Here is a 23,981-nt window from a genome sequence, read left to right as displayed (position 1 = left end):
AGGACCTGGAGAACACATCGATCTGTGTGCTGCCTAGCCCAAGACCTGGAGAACACGTCGATCTGTGTGCTGCCTAGCCCAATACCTGGAGACCGCGTCGATCTGTGCGCTGCCTAGCCAAGGACCTGGACAACGCGTCGATCTGTGCGCTGCCTAGCCCAGGACCTGGAGAACGCGTCGATATGTGTGCTGCCTAGCCCAGGACCTGGAGAACGCATCGATCTTTATGCTGCCTAGCCCAGGACATGGAGAATGCATCGATCTGTGCGCTGCCTAGCCCAGGACCTGGAGAACGCCTCGATCTGTGCACTGTCTAGCCCAGGACCTAGAGAACGCATCGATCTGTGCGCTGCCTAGCCCAGGACCTGGAGAACGCATCGATCTGTCTAGTCCAGGACCTGGAGAACGCATCGATCTGTGCGCTGCCTAGCCCAGGACCTGGAGAACGCCTCGATCTGTGCACTGTCTAGCCCAGGACCTAGAGAACGCATCGATCTGTGCGCTGCCTAGCCCAGGACCTGGAGAACGCATCGATCTGTCTAGTCCAGGACCTGGAGAACGCATCGATCTGTCTAGCCCAGGACCTGGAGAACGCATCGATCTGTCTAGCCCAGGACCTGGAGAACGCATCGATCTGTGCGCTGCCTAGCCCAGGACCTGGACAACGCATCGATCTCTGCGCTGTCTAGCCCAGGACCTGGAGAACGCGTCGATATGTGCGCTGCCTAGCCCAGGACCTGGAGAACGCGTCGATATGTGCGCTGCCTAGCCCAGGACCTGGAGAACGTGTCGATCTGTGCAGTGTCTAGTCCAAGACCTGGAGAACACATCGATCTGTGCGCTGCCTAGCCCAGGACCTGGAGAACACATCGATCTTTGCGCTGCCTAGCCCAGGACCGGGAGAACGCGTTGATTTGTGCGCTGCCTAGCCCAGGACATGGAGAACGTGTCGATCTGTGCGGTGTCTAGCCCAAGGCCTGGAGAACGCGTCGATCTGTACGCTGCCTAGTCCAGGACTTGGAGAACACGTCGACATGTGCGCTGCCTAGTCCAGGACCTGGAGAACGTGTCGATCTGTGCGCTGCCTAGCCCAGGACCTGGAGAATGCGTCGATTTGTGCGCTGCCTAGCCCAGGCCCTGGAGAACACGACGATCTTTCTAGCCCAGGACCTGGAGAACGCATTGATCTGTGTGCTGCCTAGCCCAGGATCTGGAGAACGCGTCAATCATTCTAGCCCAGGACCTGGAGAACGCATCGATCTCTGCACTGCCTAGCCCAGGACCTGGAGAACGCGTTGATCTGTGAGCTGCCTAGCCCAGGACCTGGAGAACGCGTCGATCTGCGTGCTGCCTAGCCCAGGACCTGGAGAACGCATCGATCTGTACGTTGCCTAGCCAAGGACCTGGAGAACGCGTCGATTTGTGCGCTGCCTAGCCCAGGACCTGAAGAACGTGTCGATCTGTGCAGTGTCTAGTCCAAGACCTGGAGAACACGTCGATCTGTGCGCTGCCTAGTCCAGGACCTGGAGAACACGTCGATCTGTGCGCTGCCTTGTCCAGGACCTGAAGAACGCGTCGATCTGTGCGCTGCCTAGCCCAGGACCTGGAGAACGCGTCGATCTGTGCGCTGCCTAGCCCAGGGCCTGGAGAAGGCGTAGATCTGTGCGCTGCCTAGCCCAGGACCTGGAGAATGCGTCGATCTTTCTAGCCCAGGACCTGGAGAACGCATCGATCTGTGCGCTGCATAGCCCAGGACCTGGAGAACACATCGATCTGTGTGCTGCCTAGCCCAAGACCTGGAGAACACGTCGATCTGTGTGCTGCCTAGCCCAATACCTGGAGACCGCGTCGATCTGTGCGCTGCCTAGCCAAGGACCTGGACAACGCGTCGATCTGTGCGCTGCCTAGCCCAGGACCTGGAGAACGCGTCGATCTGTGCGCTGCCTAGTCCAGGACCTGGAGAACGCGTTAATCTCTGTGCTGCCTAGCCCAGGACCTGGAGAACGCATCGATCTGTGCGCTGCCTAGCCCAGGACCTGGAGTACACATCGATCTTTGCGCTGCCTAGCCCAGGACCTGGAGAACGCATCGATCTGTCTAGCCCAGGACCTGGAGAACGCATCGATCTGTCTAGCCCAGGACCTGGAGAATGCGTCGATCTTTCTAGCCCAGGACCTGGAGAACGCATCGATCTGTGTGCTGCCTAGCCCGGGACCTGGAGAACGCGTCGATCTGTGTGCTGCCTAGCCCAGGACCTGGAGAACGCATCGATCTGTGTGCTGCCGAGCCCGGGACCTGGAGTACGCATCGATCTGTGTGCTGCCTAGCCCGGGACCTGGAGAATGCATCGATCTGTGTGCTGCCTAGCCCGGGACCTGGAGAACGCATCGATCTGTGTGCTGCCTAGCCCAGGACCTGGAGAATGCATCGATCTGTGCGCTGCCTAGTCCAGGACCTGGAGAACGCGTTAATCTCTGTGCTGCCTAGCCCAGGACCTGGAGATCACATCGATCTGTCTAGCCCAGGACCTGGAGAACGCATCGATCTGTCTAGCCCAGGACCTGGAGAATGCGTCAATCTTTCTAGCCCAGGACCTGGAGAACGCATCGATCTGTGTGCTGCCTAGCCCGGGACCTGGAGAACGCGTCGATCTGTGTGCTGCCTAGCCCAGGACCTGGAGAAGGCATTGATCTGTGTGCTGCCTAGCCCAGGACCTGGAGTACGCATCGATCTGTGTGCTGCCTAGCCCGGGACCGGAGAATGCATCGATCTGTGTGCTGCCTAGCCCAGGACCTGGAAAACGCATCGATATGTGTGCTGCCTAGCCCAGGACCTGGAGAACGCATCGATCTTTATGCTGCCTAGCCCAGGACATGGAGAATGCATCGATCTGTGCGCTGCCTAGTCCAGGACCTGGAGAACGCGTTAATCTCTGTGCTGCCTAGCCCAGGACCTGGAGAACGCATCGATCTGTGCGCTGCCTAGCCCAGGACCTGGAGAACACATCGATCTTTGCGCTGCCTAGCCCAGGACCTGGAGAACGCGTCGATTTGTGCGCTGCCTAGCCCAGGACATGGAGAAAGTGTCGATCTGTGCGGTGTCTAGCCCAAGGCCTGGAGAACGCGTCGATCTGTACGCTGCCTAGTCCAGGACCTGGAGAACACGTCGATATGTGCGCTGCCTAGTCCAGGACCTGGAGAACGTGTCGATCTGTTCGCTGCCTAGCCCAGGACCTGGAGAATGCGTCGATTTGTGCGCTGCCTAGCCCAGGGCCTGGAGAACACAACGATCTTTCTAGCCCAGGACCTGGAGAACGCATCGATCAGTGCACTGCCTAGCCCAGGACCTGGAGAATGCGTTGATCTGTGTGCTGCCTAGCCCAGGACCTGGAGAACGCATCGATCTGTGTGCTGCCTAGCCCAGGACCTGGAGAACGCGTCGATCTGTGCGCTGCCTAGCCCAGGACCTGGAGAACGTGTCGATCTGTGCAGTGTCTAGTCCAAGACCTGGAGAACACGTCGATCTGTGCGCTGCCTAGTCCAGGACCTGGAAAACGCATCGACCTGTGTGCTGCCTAGCCCAGGACCTGGAGAACACGTCGATCTTTCTAGCCCAGGACCTGGAGAACGCATCGATCTGTGCGCTGCCTAGCCCAGGACCTGGAGAACGCATCGATCAGTGCACTGCCTAGCCCAGGACCTGGAGAACGCATTGATCTGTGTGCTGCCTAGCCCAGGACCTGGAGAACGCATCGACCTGTGTGCTGCCTAGCCCAGGACCTGGAGAACGCGTCGATCTTTCTAGCCCAGGACCTGGAGAACGCATCGATCAGTGCACTGCCTAGCCCAGGACCTGGAGAACGCATTGATCTGTGTGCTGCCTAGCCCAGGACCTGGAGAACGCATCGACCTGTGTGCTGCCTAGCCCAGGACATGGAGAACGTGTCGATCTGTGCGGTGTCTAGCCCAAGGCCTGGAGAACGCGTCGATCTGTACGCTGCCTAGTCCAGGACCTGGAGAACACGTCGATATGTGTGCTGCCTAGCCCAGGACCTGGAGAACGCATCGATCTTTATGCTGCCTAGCCCAGGACATGGAGAATGCATCGATCTGTGCGCTGCCTAGTCCAGGACCTGGAGAACGCGTTAATCTCTGTGCTGCCTAGCCCAGGACCTGGAGAACGCATCGATCTGTGCGCTGCCTAGCCCAGGACCTGGAGAACACATCGATCTTTGCGCTGCCTAGCCCAGGACCTGGAGAACACGTCGATATGTGCGCTGCCTAGTCCAGGACCTGGAGAACGTGTCGATCTGTGCGCTGCCTAGCCCTGGACCTGGAGAATGCGTCGATTTGTGCGCTGCCTAGCCCAGGGCCTGGAGAACACGACGATCTTTGTAGCCCAGGACCTTGAGAACGCATCGATCTCTGCACTGCCTAGCCCAGGACCTGGAGAATGCGTTGATCTGTGTGCTGCCTAGCCCAGGACCTGGAGAACGCATCGATCTGTGTGCTGCCTAGCCCAGGACCTGGAGAACGCATCGATCTGTACGCTGCCTAGCCAAGGACCTGGAGAACGCGTCGATTTGTGCGCTGCCTAGCCCAGGACCTGAAGAACGCGTCGATCTGTGCGCTGCCTAGCCCAGGACCTGGAGAACGTGTCGATCTGTGCAGTGTCTAGTCCAAGACCTGGAGAACACGTCGATCTGTGCGCTGCCTTGTCCAGGACCTGGAGAACACGTCGATCTGTGCGCTGCCTAGTCCAGGACCTGGAGAACGCGTCGATCTTTCTAGCCCAGGACCTGGAGAACGCATCGATCTGTGCACTGCATAGCCCAGGCCTGGAGAACGCGTTAACCTGTGCGCTGCCTAGCCCAGGACCTGGAGAATGCGTCGACCTGTGCGCTGCCTAGCCCAGGACCTGGACAACGCGTCGATCTGCGCGCTGCCTAGCCCAGGACCTGGAGAACGCGTCGATCTGTGCGCTGCCTAGCCCAGGACCTGGAGAGCCGAGAGGCGCTGTTTGGCACAACTGAAGCCACAGTGTTTGAGGGCACATATCTATACCAATCTCTGCATCGCATACATCAGCATCTAGAATGGTGGTTTCCTATATCCACAGATCATTCGCTCTATTAAAGCCGCACTGCCACCTATGTAAATGATCTTACTAAAGTGCCTTCCTCTACGCAGAAGCGAAGTGGGCAGACACATGTAGCCATTTTTTCTGTAATAAAGAACCATACATCAATTACGTGACCGACCAATAATGGCCCTGGGGTGAGGGTAACTGCGTTCCCCTCAAGGGAATGGGCAACTACAGTAAAACATCAAATGGAGTAAAATTAGTAACTAGGGGGTGAAGCAGCTTTAATACTATGGTAGTGGGCTCCGCCATTAGAGGCTGCACATAAATAGTGCGGAACCAGGGACACGTTATTGCACTTACATAGGGCTCTGAATGGTGAACTGCTCTCCAGAGAAGGCTCTGCAATATATAATGTCCCCAGATCTCAGTTCTGCATGGTATGCAATGACAAGGCTCTGCAATATTTAATGGTCCCCAGATCATGGCTGTGTAATATACCATTATTAGGGTCTGCAATATATAATGGTCACCAGAATACGGCTCTGCATGGTATATCGTGATTAGGCTCTGCAATATACAATGGTCTTCAGAATACAGCTCTACATGGTATACCATTATTAGGCTCTGCAAAACATTATATTTCCCAAAATATGGCTCTGCATGGTATACCATGATAAGGCTCTGCAATATATAATGGTCTCCAGAATACGGCTCCACATGGTATACCATGATTAGGCTCTACAATACATAATGGTCTTCAAAATATGGCTCTGCATGGTATACCATGATTAGGCTCTGCAATATATAATGGTCTTCAGAATATGGCTCTGCATGGTATATACCACGATTAGGCTCTGCAATATATTATATTCCCCAAAATACGGCTCTGCATGGTATACCATGATAAGGCTCTGCAATATATAATGGTCTTCAGAATACGGCTCTGCATGCTATACCATGATTAGGCTCTACAATACATAATGGTCTTCAGAATATGGCTCTGCATGGTATAACATGATTAGGCTCTGCAATATATAATGGTCTTCAGAATATGTCTCTGCATGGTATATCATGATTAGGCTCTGCAATATATAATGGTCTTCAGAATACGCCTCTGCATTGTATACCATGATTAGGCTCTGCAATACATAATGGTCCCCAAATACACATTGTAATTTGTTAAAGATTTCCCATGTAGCAAAAAAATACTTTAATAAACTGATGATTTAGTATCTAGGGTCTGACCTACTCGATTACTATAGAAACATTGACTCTGCATAACTATATATGTAGAACTCAGCATATTATATCAATATATTATCGAACACCGATATCTGGATCCTTCACAGTATTCTGACAGTATTTATATTAATATATCTAGGTCTATTACTGCATTGTGCCAATATCTCTATTAGTGAACTAAATAGAGCTTTTCCCATATTATACAAACATACTGAAAATTACTCAGTATGCTATTGGTCTGTGGGAGGATACTGCAGCACCCGCAAACATGAGAAGAACATACAAACTCCACACATATAAAGCCTAGGACAGAATCAAATCCATGACTCTATAACTGGGAGGCAGCATTGCTAACCACTGTGTCACTATTCCACTGTGCTGCCCAAAATATCCTGCAATATAGTGAGTGCCCAGTGATGCAAGACTTCTAAATCCATGCCTGTATTATATATCTCCACTAATATATTTATACTGAACCTTCACTGTGCTATATCATGATAGCATTTAAAACAGACATGTAAATCCTTCCCTGTATTACATCAATATCCCATATCTAGAACCTACCTTGCATAACATAAAAATATCCTATAAAATATATGTACACTAGCTGATGTACCCGGTTTCGCCCAGGTAGACCTTAGATATTTATAGTTTCCATTTCATCACTTCAGAAACACATTAATCCTTCACCTCTATAGTAATGCATCCCCTCCCACACTGCTATAGGAATTGCTCACCCATGTACTAACACATTCCACTCCCTCACCTCTTTAGTAACACATTTTCCTCCCTCGCCCGTGTTGTAACACATTTGACATTCCCCTCCCTCACCTCTGCAGAAATACAATCCCTCCCTCACACCTGTAACACATTGCCCTCACTCACACCTGTAGTAACTTTTTCCCTCGCCCGTGTTGTAATACATTCCCTTCCCTTACGACTTAGTAACACATTTGACATTCCCCTCCCTCACCTGAGTAGTAACACATTCCCCTCCAATACCTGTGTAGTAACACATTCCCTTACCTCACCTCTATAGTAACACTTCCTCCTCTCACTGCTGTTGTGATCCTGGGGTACACACTGGCCGACATATCGGCCATTAAACTGAGCGGCCGAGATATGTTTGTAGGCGGGTGTGTACAGATGGCGGGTGTGTGTATGGGCGGTCAGCAGCGCCCACAAACATGGGAGGTCAGCCGACTGCCTGTACACTTGCTGCAGAGGCTGCCGGGGAGGGGGCATAACACGACGCCCAGCCAGCAGGACCCCTGGCCAGATGGCAGTGGTGGTTTTTCAGTGTGTATGAACCACCATCATCTGCAAATATATATTTCAGGTGTGTACTCAACTTTACACATTTTCCTCTCTCACCCCTGTAGTAACACATTCCCCTCCCTCGCCCGCGTTGCAGCACATTCCCGTCCATCACCCTGTAGTAACTCATTTAACATTCCCCTCCATCACCTGTGTAAATGACGACATTGTCATAATGTCGACATTTCCAGGAAGCCTGGGGATAGGGCTAGGGTTAGGATTTGGGTTGTGTGTTGGGGATAGGGCTAGGGCTAGGATTTGGGTTGTGTGTTGGGGATAGGGCTAGGGTTAGGATTTGGGTTGTGTGTTGGGGATAGGGCTAGGGTTAGGATTTGGGTTGTGTGTTGGGGATAGGGCTAGGGTTAGGGCTGTGTGTTGGGGATAGGGCTTCAGACTAGGGCTATAGGAGTATGGTCTAGGGCTGGGGGGTTAGGCCTAGGGCGGGGGAGTAGAGGCTGGGGGCTAGGGCTTGTGAAAGAGGGGTTAGGGATTTGAGGATAGGGGTTAGGACCAGGGAAGTTACGGCTGGGAGCTAGGCCTTGGGGGGTTAGGGATTGGGAATGGGGGGGTTAGGGCCTATGGATTGGGAAGTTAGGGCTGGGGGCTAGGGCATGGGGAGGGTTAGGGTTTGAGGTTGGGAAGGAAAGGAACTAGGGCTGGGGGAGATGGGGCTGGAGGTGTTTAGGGCTTGAGGCTGGGAAGGTTAGGGGCTAGGGCTTGGGGAGTTAGTGCTCCGGGTGGCTAGGGCAAGAATTAGAGCAAGTGTCGACATGCTGAATGTCAGCATTATGAACATGTCGTCATGTTGAAATTGTAACCACCAACCAGATATATTACACACACCTAATGCAGAGATCTGGAACCCTCCCTGTGTTATAGCATACTACTATTTATCACCCATCATTTCCCGGGTTGCTGGCCGCTACCTGTAGGGTCTTGTTTCCCTTGTACCGAGATCTCCCTCCCTTCTAGAACTTACCTCCTGCATAACCCCAGCCCCACAATCTGCGCCCCTCGCCCGCTGACATCAGGATCTTCTGTATATTGGCACCCATTGAGCATGGCAGAGACAGGAGAGAGCATCGCCAATTATTATACAGGTTTACTCTAATATCAGTATCTAGATCAGCGGTTTCCAACCCGTCAATTGCGAGCTACCGGTAGCTCGCGGCCGCAAGCATGGTGGCTCGCCAGTGATCACAAGAATATGAGGACCGGTGACTCACTTTTGGTCAATGGGTAGGTCCCTGGGGACGCGCTGCGCTGACCAATCCTGTGGCTCCTTATTCAATGATTGATGTCTCCTTGGCTCGGACAGGGAGGACTATACAAAGTGGAGGTGGAGCGAGACTTTTAGCTCCTTACCTCCTGGATGCTGCGTCCCCCAACACCACAGGGACAGAGGCGAGGAGGGGCGGGCGAGCAGCCAGATGGGGAGACCACCATTTGGCAAAGCGGCAGTGCTGGTGTTTATGGTGGTGGGATGGGCCTGCTGCCCTTCTATCTACCCTTAACCCCTCTCTATCCCCAGCACTGCCTGGCCCTAACCTCCTCCTTGCCCCCAGTACTGCCCCAGTTGATATCTACCCTTACCCCCTCCCTTCTCCTAACCACCTCCTTGACCCCCCCCCCACACTACTGCCCCAACTGTTATCTACCCTTGCCCCCTACTAAACCCCAGTACTGTAAAAAAAAAAAGTACAGGTGGCTATACTGCTATATGTGCAAAAGAAAACATAAAATACAATATATAAATATAAATGTAATTATAATAAATTATACACCATGTAATCTTCCGGGAGTATAAAAACAGCATAAATAGTTAGCAAAATTGCTCACCAAACAAATGGAGGGATTCACAAATAAATGAACCTGGCATAGTAATAAGTAAAATAAACACTGCAGCTACTCGTGATGCAAGTCTCTGTATGAGAAACAAAGTTTCCAAATTAAAGCGTCTCATAGAATAGAGCAAAGTGATCCAAAGACTCTCAAATAGATGACAGTCAGTGTATTAAGCGACACAACTTGTGCGGCCTTTAAAGAGATATTTCCTGACAAGTCTTTACACTGTGATGTTGAATTGCTTCTATGTCTGTCACAGATTCCTGCCTTATGTCTTTTAAAATCCCCAGGAGAAGTCTGTTGGATAAAGCAGTCCATAAATGTCGGCTTCTGTAAAAAGGCGGAATGGGTCCTGGGGGTGTGGATGTGAGGAGAGGGAGGGCTCCATCCACAGGCCAGTCTGGGTGTTGGGCCTTTCAGCCTGGTAGCAGGTCATTGGGGCTTGCACCTGGAAATGACTGTGATAAGCTAGGTTTAGTTGTGGCTGAGTGTCTCATACCTGGGAGAGCAGGCTGCAGGTAAGCTTCCTCTGAGACACTGTTGGCTACAAACCAGAAGGTACTGTGGACGGGGATTTATTTAGTGTTCTGTTAGTGAGGGAACTTACTATCTAGTTAGTGCCCAGCCAGGCTAGGGTTTGTTTTAGGTTTTGTTTCTTTGATTATTGATATTGCACAATAAAAACTGGCGCCTACCAGCTTGCACGCAAATTCACTACTGGAGTGCTGTTTCCTGGCTGCTGTGTGTAAGGAGGTGTCCATCTACCCCAGGAGAGGGACCCCCTACCCTGACCTTATCACAACTGTGATGTAGCAGAGCAGAGGAATAATACCGTGGAGACTCTCGGTGCCGTCCTCGTCAGTCTCTACACCGGATTAATACATGCAGACGGTAGTCTGTAGAATAGCAGTATGAATGGTATGAATTCATACAGTGATATTTACTACTGTATTAATAAATGCATCGTATTTGTATTAAAAATTTGGTTATTAGCCAGATTTTTGTTTTCAAAAATAATATGTGGCTCTTCAAGACGTCTCATATTTCTCTAGTAGCTCCCACCCAAATAAAGGTTGGAGACCACTGATCTAGATCATCCAGTGTCTTATATAAATATCTCCTCTAATATGAATCTATAGATTCCTCCCTTCTAATCGCGCCATGCCGTGGCGTGACTCCGTAGCGATGAGTGTCTTTTGTGCGACTTTTTACCTTCAAATGCATCTTATTCACACAGTGATGTGACCAGATAGCACAGGCAGCTTCTGCTGATTACAATGATATGCGGCTATGCCTATACTGTGTGTGTGACTACGGCTCTATCTGCATGTGCAACGCTACGTTACAGTGTTACAGCCGCTGACAGGGTAATCTCGCCTCTGACACCATCTCCCACTCCTATATCTCATCTGACGTCACCTCATTACAACTACACTAAGAAATAAAATACAGATAACTGATCCATCATTATAGTGCACCAGCATCTCCTATCCCTTCTCCACCAAAAACCCGACTCCAAGCCGGGACACTGACCACAAAGCGAGCACGAGACGGAGCCGGGTTTTAACCCCTTTTACACCGGTGGCTGTACCCAGGTTATTTCCGCTGTGCAGCTATTCACACCGTACCCGGTCTTCCATGACCCAGGTCTTCCGGCGTTACAGTGGACGCCTGAAGATTATGTAATCTCCAAGCCCTACTGAAGCCAGCCAATCCACTGGCTTCAGTGGCGCTTGACCAGGGTCGTGACCCGAGTCATGCTATTACACCAGAACATTGCCCGGGTCCCTCTCGGGTTCAACCTTGGACGCGTCCAGGGTCAGATTGCCAGGTTACTCGATCCGGGTTATATTTTAGGGACCCTTTTCTACTGAGCCACGACCCGGGTAATTGCGGCAGTGGAAAAGGGGTGTATGTCTGACACCTAGAAAATAGGCAACAATATAATACTTATCATTCGCCACAAATTAAAAAGACTGGTTTTATTTAATGTACAGAAAGACATATACTGTATGTAAAATTCACATTTGTACATCATTATTGGACAGATGTAAAGGACCAGCACTGACTAGCATGGTAATGGTCATGGAAACACAAGCATTATGCAGACCCCGGAATGAAGAGACCGGAGATGAAGCAGTATACAGGAACCATGACCTCAATTATATATAAACTGGGATCTGGCATGGATCATATATCACCGGGATCTAGCATGGGTTATACAATATATCACCGGGATCTGACATGGATCATATATCACCAGGATCTAGCATGGGTTATACAATATATCACCGGGATCTGGCATGGATCGTATATCACCGGGGTCTGGCATGGATCGTATATCACCGGGATCTGGCATGGATCGTATATCACCGGGATCTGGCATGAATCGTATATCACCGGGATCTGGCATGGATCGTATATCACTGGGATCTGACATGGATTATATATCACCGGGGTCTGGCATGGATCGTATATCACCGGGATCTGACATGGATTATATATCACTGGGGTCTGGCATGGATCATATATCACCGGGATCCGTCATGGATTATATATCACCGGGATCCGGCATGGATCGTATATCACCGGGATCTGGCATGGATCGTATATCACCGGGGTCTGGCATGGATTATATATCACCGGGGTCTGGCATGGATCATATATCACCGGGATCTGACATGGATTATATATCACCGGGGTCTGGCATGGATCATATATCACTGGGATCCGGCATGTATTATATATCACCGGGGTCTGGCATGGATCGTATATCACCGGGATCTGGCATGGATAGTATATCACCGGGATCTGGCATGGATTACATATAACTGGGGTCCGGCATGAATTATATATCACCGGGGTCTGGCATGGATCATATATGACCGGGATCTGGCATAAATTGTATATATCACCGGGGTCAGGCATGGATCATATCACCGGGATCTGGCATGGATTACATATAGCCGGGGTCCGGCATGGATTATATATAACCGGGGTCTGGCATGGATTATTTCCTACCGGGGTTTGGCATGGAACACATATCACCGGGGTCCAACATGGATTATATATAACCGGGGTTTGGAATGGATTATATATTACCGGGGTCTGGCATGGATCATATATAACCGGCATGGCACGGATCATATATAACCGGCACGGCATGGATATAACCGGCATGGCATGGATTACATATCACCGGGGCCTGGCATGGATTACATATCACCGGGGTCTGGCATGGATTACATTTCACCGGGGTCTGGCATGGATTACATTTCACCGGGGTCTGGCATGGATTACATATCACCGGGGTCTGGCATGGATTACATATCACCGGAGTATGGCATGGATTACATATCACCGGGGGCTGGCATGGATTACATATCACCGGGGTCTGGCATGGATTACATATCACCGGGGTCTGGCATGGATTACATATCACCGGGGTCTGGCATGGATTACATATCACCGGGGTTTGGCATGGATTACATATCACCGGGGTCTGGCATGGATTACATATCACCGGGGTCTGGCATGGATTACATATCACCGGGGTCTGGCATGGATTACATATCACCGGGGTTTGGCATGGATTACATATCACCGGGGTCTGGCATGGATTACATATCACCGGGGTCTGGCATGGATTACATATCACCGGGGTTTGGCATGGATTACATATCACCGGGGTCTGGCATGGATTACATATCACCGGGGTCTGGCATGGATTACATATCACCGGGGTTTGGCATGGATTACATATCACCGGGGTCTGGCATGGATTACATATCACCGGGGTCTGGCATGGATTACATATCACCGGGGTCGGTTAATAAATCTAAAACCAGACTCAGAACCATCATACCCCTACAGACTAGTAATTTGCATCACTGGACACTCACTTATCTCCCGATCAGAGCATTATAGGCAGCTACTGAAGTATCACCAGATTTGAGGCTATTGTGATCACAGATTTGGAAGATAACCTCATATAAATGTGGCTCGTTTTTGTCAAACAAATGGATTTAACAACCTGGAATATAATAATGGGCAATGGAAACGATGGTAACCTACCCATGTGGTGATGGCAGGAGAATGTGGTTAGGTCTGAGCTGGTGCCGCACGAGCAGCCAATTACTGACTACCTGTCACACAGCACGAAATGCATCTATAGCAACATGACCGCGATTGGCCCGGGTGACTGCCGCGGGATGGTACAGACCAGGGAAAGGCCGCACTTAGACATGCTCGGGAGACACCAGCCATAGACTTTACTCTCCTCACCCTGGGGTGGAGCTGGCTAACTACAAACACAGATCTGTGTCTGAGCACCTATATTATCATCATCATCTGATCCTCACCTCCGATTTGGGAGATCCCGAGCCCTCGTCTTCATTCTCTTCCTCTTTATCTAAATAGACAGAAAGTAGAATTGAAATTATCAAGTGTCACCAACACGTTATATGATCTTACTGTGTGTACAGCACAATGTGCCGGTGAGTGATTCCAGCACACGGAATATACAGTCTCCCCGGCTGTCGCTGATACATGTTATATGATCTTACTATGTGTACAGCACAATGTGCCGGTGAGTGATTCCAGCACACGGAATATACAGTCTCCCCGGCTGTCGCTGATACATGTTATATGATCTTACTGTGTGTACAGCACAATGTGCCGGTGAGTGATTCTAGCACACGGAATATACAGTCTCCACGGCTGTCACTGATACATGTTATATGATCTTACTGTGTGTACAGCACAATGTGCCGGTGAGTGATTCTAGCACACGGAATATACAGTCTCCCCGGCTGTCGCTGATACATGTTATATGATCATACTGTGTGTACAGCACAATGTGCCGGTGAGTGATTCTAGCACACGGAATATACAGTCTCCCCGGCTGTCGCTGATACATGTTATATGATCATACTTTGTGTACAGCACAATGTGCCGGTGAGTGATTCTAGCACACGGAATATACAGTCTCCCCGGCTGTCGCTGATACATGTTATATGATCTTACTGTGTGTACAACACAATGTGCCGGTGAGTGATTCTAGCACACGGAATATACAGTCTCCCCGGCTGTCACTGATACATGTTATATGATCTTACTGTGTGTACAACACAATGTGCCGGTGAGTGATTCTAGCACACGGAATATACAGTCTCCCCGGCTGTCACTGATACATGTTATATGATCTTACTGTGTGTACAGCACAATGTGCCGGTGAGTGATTCTAGCACACGGAATATACAGTCTCCCCGGCTGTCGCTGATACATGTTATATGATCATACTGTGTGTACAGCACAATGTGCCGGTGAGTGATTCTAGCACACGGAATATACAGTCTCCCCGGCTGTCACTGATACATGTTATATGATCTTACTGTGTGTACAGCACAATGTGCCGGTGAGTGATTAAAGCACACGGAATATACAGTCTCCACGGCTGTCACTGATACATGTTATATGATCTTACTGTGTGTACAGCACAATGTGCCGGTGAGTGATTCTAGCACACGGAATATACAATCTCCCCGGCTGTCGCTGATACATGTTATATGATCTTACTGTGTGTACAGCACAATGTGCCGGTGAGCGATTCTAGCACACGGAATATACAGTCTCCCCGGCTGTCGCTGATACATGTTATATGATCTTACTGTGTGTACAGCACCATGTGCCGGTGAGTGATTCTAGCACACGGAATATACAGTCTCCCCGGCTGTTGCTGATACATGTTATAAGATCTTACTGTGTGTACAGCACAATGTGCCGGTGAGTGATTCTAGCACATGGAATATACAGTCTCCACGGCTGTCGCTGATACATGTTATATGATCTTACTGTGTGTACAGCACCATGTGCCGGTGAGTGATTCCAGCACACGGAATATACAGTCTCCCCAGCTGTCGCTGATACATGTTATATGATCTTACTATGTGTACAGCACAATGTGCCGGTGAGTGATTCCAGCACACGGAATATACAGTCTCCCCGGCTGTCACTGATACATGTTATATGATCTTACTATGTGTACAGCACAATGTGCCGGTGAGTGATTCTAGCACACAGAATATACAGTCTCCCGGCTGTCGCTGATACATGTTATATGATCTTACTGTGTGTACAGTACAACGTGCCGGTGAGTGAATAAAGCACACGGAATATACAGTCTCCCCGGCTGTCGCTGATACATGTTATATGATCTTACTATGTGTACAGCACAATGTGCCGGTGAGTGATTCTAGCACACGGAATATACAGTCTCCACGGCTGTCACTGATACATGTTATATGATCTTACTGTGTGTACAGCACAATGTGCCGGTGAGTGATTCAAGCACACGGAATATACAGTCTCCCCGGCTGTCACTGATACATGTTATATGATCTTAGTGTGTGTACAGCACAATGTGCCGGTGAGTGATTCCAGCACACGGAATATACAGTCTCCCCGGCTGTCGCTGATACATGTTATATGATCTTACTATGTGTACAGCACAATGTGCCGGTGAGTGATTCCAGCACACGGAATATACAGTCTCCCCGGCTGTCGCTGATACATGTTATATGATCTTACTGTGTGTACAGCACAATGTGCCGGTGAGTGATTCTAGCACACGGAATATACAGTCTCCACGGCTGTCACTGATACATGTTATATGATCTTACTGTGTGTACAGCACAATGTGCCGGTGAGTGATTCTAGCACACGGAATATACAGTCTCCCCGGCTGTCACTGATACATGTTATATGATCTTAGTGTGTGTACAACACAATGTGCCGGTGAGTGATTCTAGCACACGGAATATACAGTCTCCACGGCTGTCACTGATACATGTTATATGATCTTACTGTGTGTACAGCACAATGTACCGGTGAGTGATTCTAGCACACGGAATTTACGGTCTCCCCGGCTCTCGCTGATACATGTTATATGATCTTACTGTGTGTACAGCACAATGTGCCGGTGAGTGATTCTAGCACACGGAATATACAGTCTTCCCGGCTGTCACTGATACATGTTACATGATCTTACTGTGTGTACAGCACAATGTGCCGGTGAGCGATTCTAGCACACGGAATACACAGTCTCCCCGGCTGTCGCTGATACATGTTATATGATCTTACTATGTGTACAGCACAATGTGCCGGTGAGTGATTCTAGCACACGGAATATACAGTCTCCACGGCTGTCACTGATACATGTTATATGATCTTACTGTGTGTACAGCACAATGTGCTGGTGAGAGATTCTAGCACACGGAATATACAGTCTCCACGGCTGTCGCTGATACATGTTATATGATCTTACTGTGTGTACAGCACAATGTGCCGGTGAGTGATTCTAGCACACAGAATATACAGTCTCCACGGCTGTCGCTGATACATGTTATATGATCTTACTGTGTGTACAGCACCATGTGCCGGTGAGTGATTCCAGCACACGGAATATACAGTCTCCCCGGCTGTCGCTGATACATGTTATATGATCTTACTATGTGTACAGCACAATGTGCCGGTGAGTGATTCCAGCACACAGAATATACAGTCTCCCCGGCTGTCGCTGATACATGTTATATGATCTTACTATGTGTACAGCACAATGTGCCGGTGAGTGATTCTAGCACACGGAATATAGAGTCTCCCCGGCTGTCGCTGATACATGTTATATGATATTACTATGTGTACAGCACAATGTGCCGGTGAGTGATTCTACCACACGGAATATACAGTCTCCCCGGCTGTCGCTGATACATGTTATATGATCTTACAGTGTGTACAGCACCATGTGCCGGTGAGTGATTCTAGCACACAGAATATACAGTCTCCCCGGCTGTCGCTGATACATGTTATATGATCTTACTGTGTGTACAGCACAATGTGCCCGTGAGCGATTCTAGCACACGGAATATACAGTCTCCCCGGCTGTCGCTGATACATGTTATATGATCTTACTGTGTGTACAGCACCATGTGCCGGTGAGTGATTCTAGCATACGGAATATACAGTCTCCCCGGCTGTCGCTGATACATGTTATATGATCTTACAGTGTGTACAGCACAATGTGCCAGTGAGTGATTCTAGCACACGGAATATACAGTCTCCACGGCTGTCGCTGATACATGTTATATGATCTTACTGTGTGTACAGCACCATGTGCCGGTGAGTGATTCCAGCACACGGAATATACAGTCTCCCCGGCTGCCGCTGATACATGTTATATGATCTTACTGTGTGTACAGCACAATGTGCCGGTGAGTGATTCTAGCACACGGAATATACAGTCTCCCCGGCTGTCACTGATACATGTTATATGATCTTACTATGTGTACAGCACAATGTGCCGGTGAGTGATTCTAGCACACGGAATATACAGTCTCCCCGGCTGTCGCTGATACATGTTATATGATCTTACTGTGTGTACAGTACAACGTGCCGGTGAGTGATTAAAGCACACGGAATATACAGTCTCCCCGGCTGTCGCTGATACATGTTATATGATCTTACTGTGTGTACAGCACAATGTGCAAGTGAGTGATTCTAGCACACGGAATATACAGTCTCCACGGCTGTCGCTGATACATGTTATATGATCTTACTGTGTGTACAGCACAATGTGCCAGTGAGTGATTCTAGCACACGGAATATACAGTCTCCCCGGCTGTCACTGATACATGTTATATGATCTTAGTGTGTGTACAGCACAATGTGCCGGTGAGTGATTCCAGCACACGGAATATACAGTCTCCCCGGCTGTCGCTGATACATGTTATATGATCTTACTATGTGTACAGCACAATGTGACGGTGAGTGATTCCAGCACACGGAATATACAGTCTCCCCGGCTGTCGCTGATACATGTTATATGATCTTACTGTGTGTACAGCACAATGTGCCGGTGTGTGATTCTAGCACACGGAATATACAGTCTCCACGGCTGTCACTGATACATGTTATATGATCTTACTGTGTGTACAGCACAATGTGCCGGTCAGTGATTCTAGCACACGGAATATACTGTCTCCCCGGCTGTCACTGATACATGTTATATGATCTTACTGTGTGTACAGCACAATGTGCCGGTCAGTGATTCTAGCACACGGAATATACAGTCTCCCCGGCTGTCACTGATACATGTTATATGATCTTACTGTGTGTACAGCACAATGTGCCGGTGAGTGATTCTAGCACACGGAATATACGGTCTCCCCGGCTGTCGCTGATACATGTTATATGATCTTACTGTGTGTACAGCACAATGTGCTGGTGAGTGATTCTAGCACACGGAATATACAGTCTCCCCGGCTGTCACTGATACATGTTATATGATCTTAGTGTGCGTACAACACAATGTGCCGGTGAGTGATTTTTGCACACGGAATATACAGTCTTCCCGGCTGTCACTGATACATGTTCTATGATCTTACTGTGTGTACAGCACAATGTGCCGGTGAGTGATTCTAGCACACGGAATATACAGTCTCCCCGGCTGTCGCTGATACATGTTATGTGATCTTACTGTGTGTACAGTACAATGTGCCGGTGAGTGATTAAAGCACACGGAATATACAGTCTTCCCGGCTGTCACTGATACATGTTATATGATCTTACTGTGTGTACAGCACAATGTGCTGGTGAGTGATTCTAGCACACGGAATATACAGTCTCCACGGCTGTCACTGATACATGTTATATGATCTTACTGTGTGTACAGCACAATGTGCTGGTGAGTGATTCTAGCACACGGAATATACAGTCTCCCCGGCTGTCGCTGATACATGTTATATGATCTTACTATGTGTACAGTACAATGTGCCGGTGAGTGATTCTAGCACACGGAATATACAGTCTCCCCGGCTGTCGCTGATACATGTTATATGATCTTACTGTGTGTACAACACAATGTACCGGTGAGTGATTCTAGCACACGAATATACAGTTTCCCCGGCAGTCACTGATACATGTTATATGATCTTACTGTGTGTACAGCACAATGTGCCGGTGAGTGATTCTAGCACACGGAATATACAGTCTCCCCAGCTGTCACTGATACATGTTATATGATCTTACTATGTGTACAGCACAATGTGCCGGTGAGTGATTCTAGCACACGGAAAATACAGTCTCCCCGGCTGTCACTGATACATGTTATATGATCTTACTGTGTGTACAGCACAATGTGCTGGTGAGTGATTCTAGCACACGGAATATACAGTCTCCACGGCTGTCGCTGATACATGTTATATGATCTTACTATGTGTACAGTACAATGTGCCGGTGAGTGATTCTAGCACACGGAATATACAGTCTCCCCGGCTGTCGCTGATACATGTTATATGATCTTACTGTGTGTACAACACAATGTACCGGTGAGTGATTCTAGCACACGGAATATACAGTTTCCCCGGCTGTCACTGATACATGTTATATGATCTTACTGTGTGTACAGCACCATGTGCCGGTGAGTGATTCTAGCACACGGAATATACAGTCTTCCCGGCTGTCACTGATACATGTTATATGATCTTACTGTGTGTACAGCACAATGTGCCGGTGAGTGATTCTAGCACACGGAATATACAGTCTCCCCGGCTGTCGCTGATACATGTTATATGATCTTACTGTGTGTACAGTACAATGTGCCGGTGAGTGATTAAAGCACACGGAATATACAGTCTTCCCGGCTGTCACTGATACATGTTATATGATCTTACTGTGTGTACAGCTCAATGTGCCGGTGAGTGATTCTAGCACACGGAATATACAGTCTTCCCGGCTGTCGCTGATACATGTTATATGATCTTACTGTGTGTACAGTACAATGTGCCGGTGAGTGATTAAAGCACACGGAATATACAGTCTTCCCGGCTGTCACTGATACATGTTATATGATCTTACTGTGTGTACAGCTCAATGTGCCGGTGAGTGATTCTAGCACACGGAATATACAGTCTCCACGGCTGTCGCTGATACATGTTATATGATCTTACTGTGTGTACAGCACAATGTGCCGGTGAGTGATTCTAGCACACGGAATATACAGTCTCCTCGGCTGTCACTGATACATGTTATATGATCTTACTATGTGTACAGCACAATGTGCCTGTGAGTGATTCTAGCACACGGAATATACAGTCTCCCCGGCTGTCACTGATACATGTTATATGATCTTACTGTGTGTACAGCACAATGTGCTGGTGAGTGATTCTAGCACACGGAATATACAGTCTCCCCGGCTGTCGCTGATACATGTTATATGATCTTACTATGTGTACAGCACAATGTGCCGGTGAGTGATTCTAGCACACGGAATATACAGTCTCCCCGGCTGTCGCTGATACATGTTATATGATCTTACTGTGTGTACAACACAATGTACCGGTGAGTGATTCTAGCACACGGAATATACAGTCTCCCCGGCTGTCACTGATACATGTTTAATAAGAATACAATATGCACCACAAGAAAATCATTCAAAAGCAAAAGCAGAACATAAAGTCCCGGATGACATTACAAAGGTCCCACTCCTTCATGTATATATAGGGATGTAATGCCGCTGTGTGTATAGGAGTTATTGTCGCCATGGATCGCTGCACATTGCCCAGGGTTCAAGCTGCAATATTCGCTGTATTCGGGGGGCAACCTGGGTGATCACCGGCTCATTACTGCCTGCACTTCCGGTGGGTGGTGAGGCCAGAAGAGGACCGGGCACAAAGGCCAACTTAGGGCACATTTTCCATCATGCTGGATAATGGTCCTAATGATTTCCATGGCATCACAGTACAAAATCAGTGTATTTTTGGCCCACAATTCCCATGATATTGGAGTCATCTCTTTGCCCTGACATAAAGGTAGACGGGAGGAGGCGTACAGAGGAGGCGCACAGGGGAGACGTACAGGGGAGGCGTGCAGGGGAGGCGCTCAGGGGAGGCGCGCAGGGGAGGCGCGCAGGGGAGGCGCACAGAGGAGGCGCACAGAGGAGGCTCATAGGCTCCTGCCCAGTGTTATTACTTTGCAGCAACAAGATTTCGGATGGCTGGACAGAAAACGCCATCTCAGTGATGTGGGTTTAGGAAAGCAGCACTGACCACTGGGTTCTATTCAGCAAATGCTATCCCAATTATAAGGTATGGAACTAATGGAATCTGTCCTCCCAACAGTCCTACACTCAACAGAGACTCAAGGGCTATGATAGGAGACTGTGACCTCGGCCCTTGTACACGATCTGGGCACAAGGCTAGTACCCTCACTACCCATAACGCAAAGTGGGCTACAGCCTTTCCCTGGCAGATGCCAGATTGGTCCAATACAGATGGCTCTAAGTTACATCGCTTAAGGTGAGAGACTGAACCAAAGATTTCCTGTTCACCTGCACACGGCTCCCCGATGTACAGCGCAGGATACCCTCTGTATATGGGATGAGGAGCACACTCAGTGTTTGTACTAAGCCTAAGAGAGAGATAATGTACCAGCCAATTAGCTCCTGTCTTTTTTTTTTTTTAAAAACAGCCTGAAAAGTGTAGGAACTGTTTGGCTGGTACTTTATCTCCATCCACTTTATTTCTCTACAAGGCTTAGTAAATAGGCCCCTTAGTGCAGGAATGGCCTACCCCATCCTAACAGTTCCCATTTATCAGGAGTGGTCATTACTGTCACATTCCCCAGGTGTGCTCATTACTGTCACATTTCCCAGGTGTGGTCATTACTGTCACATTCCCCAGGTGTGCTCATTACTGTCACATTCCCCAGGTGTGGTCATTACTAACTGTCACATTCCCCAGGTGTGGTCATTACTAACTGTCACATTCCTCAGGTGTGGTCATTACTGTCACATTCCTCAGGTGTGGTCATTACTAACAGTCACATTCCCCAGGTGTGGTCATTACTGTCACATTCCCCAGGTGTGGTCATTACTAACTGCCACATTCCCCAGCTGTGGTCATTACTGTCACATTCCTCAGGTGTGTGGTCATTACTAACTGTCACATTCCCCAGGTGTGGTTATTACTAACTGTCACATTCCCCAGGTGTGTTCATTACTAACTGTCACATTCCCCAGGTGTGGTCATTACTAACTGTCACATTCCCCAGGTGTGGTCATTACTGTCACATTCCTCAGGTGTTGTCATTACTTACTGTCACATTCCCCAGGTGTGGTCATTACTAACTGTCACATTCCCCAGGTGTGGTCATTACTGTCACATTCCCCAGGTGTGCTCATTAATAACTGTCACATTCCCCAGGTGTGGTCATTACTGTCACATTCCCCAGGTGTGGTCATTACTAACTGTCACATTCCCCAGGTGAGGTCATTACTGTCACATTCCCCAGGTGTGCTCATTAATAACTGTCACATTCCCCAGGTGTGGTCATTACTGTCACATTCCCCAGGTGTGGTGATTACTAACTGTCACATTCCCCAGGTGTTGTCATTACTGTCACATTTCCCAGGTGTGGTCATTACGGTCACATTTCCCAGTCGTGGTCATTACTAACTGTCACATTCCCCAGGTGTGCTCATTACTAACTGTCACATTCCCCAGGTGTGCTCATTACTAACTTTAACATTTCCCAGGTATGCTCATTACTAACTGTCACATTCCCCAGGTGTGGTTATTACTGTCACATTCCTCAGGTGTTGTCATTACTGTCACATTCCCCAGGTGTCGTCATTACTAACTGTCACATTCCCCAGGTGTGGTCATTACTGTCACATTCCCCAGGTGTGGTCATTACTAACTGTCACATTCCCCAGGTGTGGTCATTACTAACTGTCACATTCCCCAGGTGTGGTCATTACTGTCACATTCCCCAGGTGTGGTCATTACTGTCACATTCCCCAGGTGTGGTCATTACTGTCACATTCCCAAGGTGTAATCATTACTGTCACATTCCCCAGGTGTGGTCATTACTAACTGTCACATTTCCCAGGTGTGGTCATTACGGTCACATTTCCCAGTTGTGGTCATTACTGTCACATTCACCAGGTGTGCACATTAATAACTGTCACATTCCCCAGGTGTGGTCAATAACTGTCACATTCCCCAGGTGTGGTCAATAACTGTCACATTTCCCAGGTGTGGTCATTACTAACTGTCAAATTCCCCAGGTGTGCTCATTACTAACTTTAACATTTCCCAGGTATGTTCATTACTGTCACATTCCCCAGGTGTGCTCATTAATAACTGTCACTTTCCCCAGGTGTGGTCATTACTGTCACATTTCCCAGGTGTGGTCATTACTGTCACATTCACCAGGTGTGCTCATTAATAACTGTCACATTCCCCAGGTGTGGTCAATAACTGTCACATTTCCAAGGTGTGGTCATTACTAACTGTCAAATTCCCCAGGTGTGCTCATTACTAACTTTAACATTTCCCAGGTATGCTCATTACTGTCACATTCCCCAGGTGTGCTCATTAATAACAGTCACATTCCCCAGGTGTGGTCATTACTGTCACATTCCCCAGGTGTGGTCA

General features: G+C 48.8%; 1 protein-coding gene across 2 annotated transcripts in view; it reads right to left on the bottom strand.

Annotated features, from left to right (window-relative positions):
• Nucleotides 1–23,981, bottom strand: part of LOC148504048 (DNA (cytosine-5)-methyltransferase 3A-like) — a 281,101-nt gene that overhangs the window by 120,082 nt on the left and 137,038 nt on the right. For both annotated transcript variants that reach the window (XM_088448871.1, XM_088448872.1), the window contains exon 5: nt 13,851–13,900. In XM_088448871.1, coding sequence (XP_088304997.1) covers nt 13,851–13,900 — 50 coding nt within the window. The remainder of the gene's footprint in view (nt 1–13,850; nt 13,901–23,981) is intronic.

Source organism: Taudactylus pleione, unplaced genomic scaffold (assembly GCF_031769625.1).
Source record: "Taudactylus pleione unplaced genomic scaffold, aTauple2 ptg000470l, whole genome shotgun sequence".
NCBI lineage: Eukaryota > Metazoa > Chordata > Amphibia > Anura > Myobatrachidae > Taudactylus > Taudactylus pleione.
The sequence above is the reverse complement of the archived record's forward strand: the minus strand, read 5'-3'. Positions and strand labels throughout refer to the sequence as shown.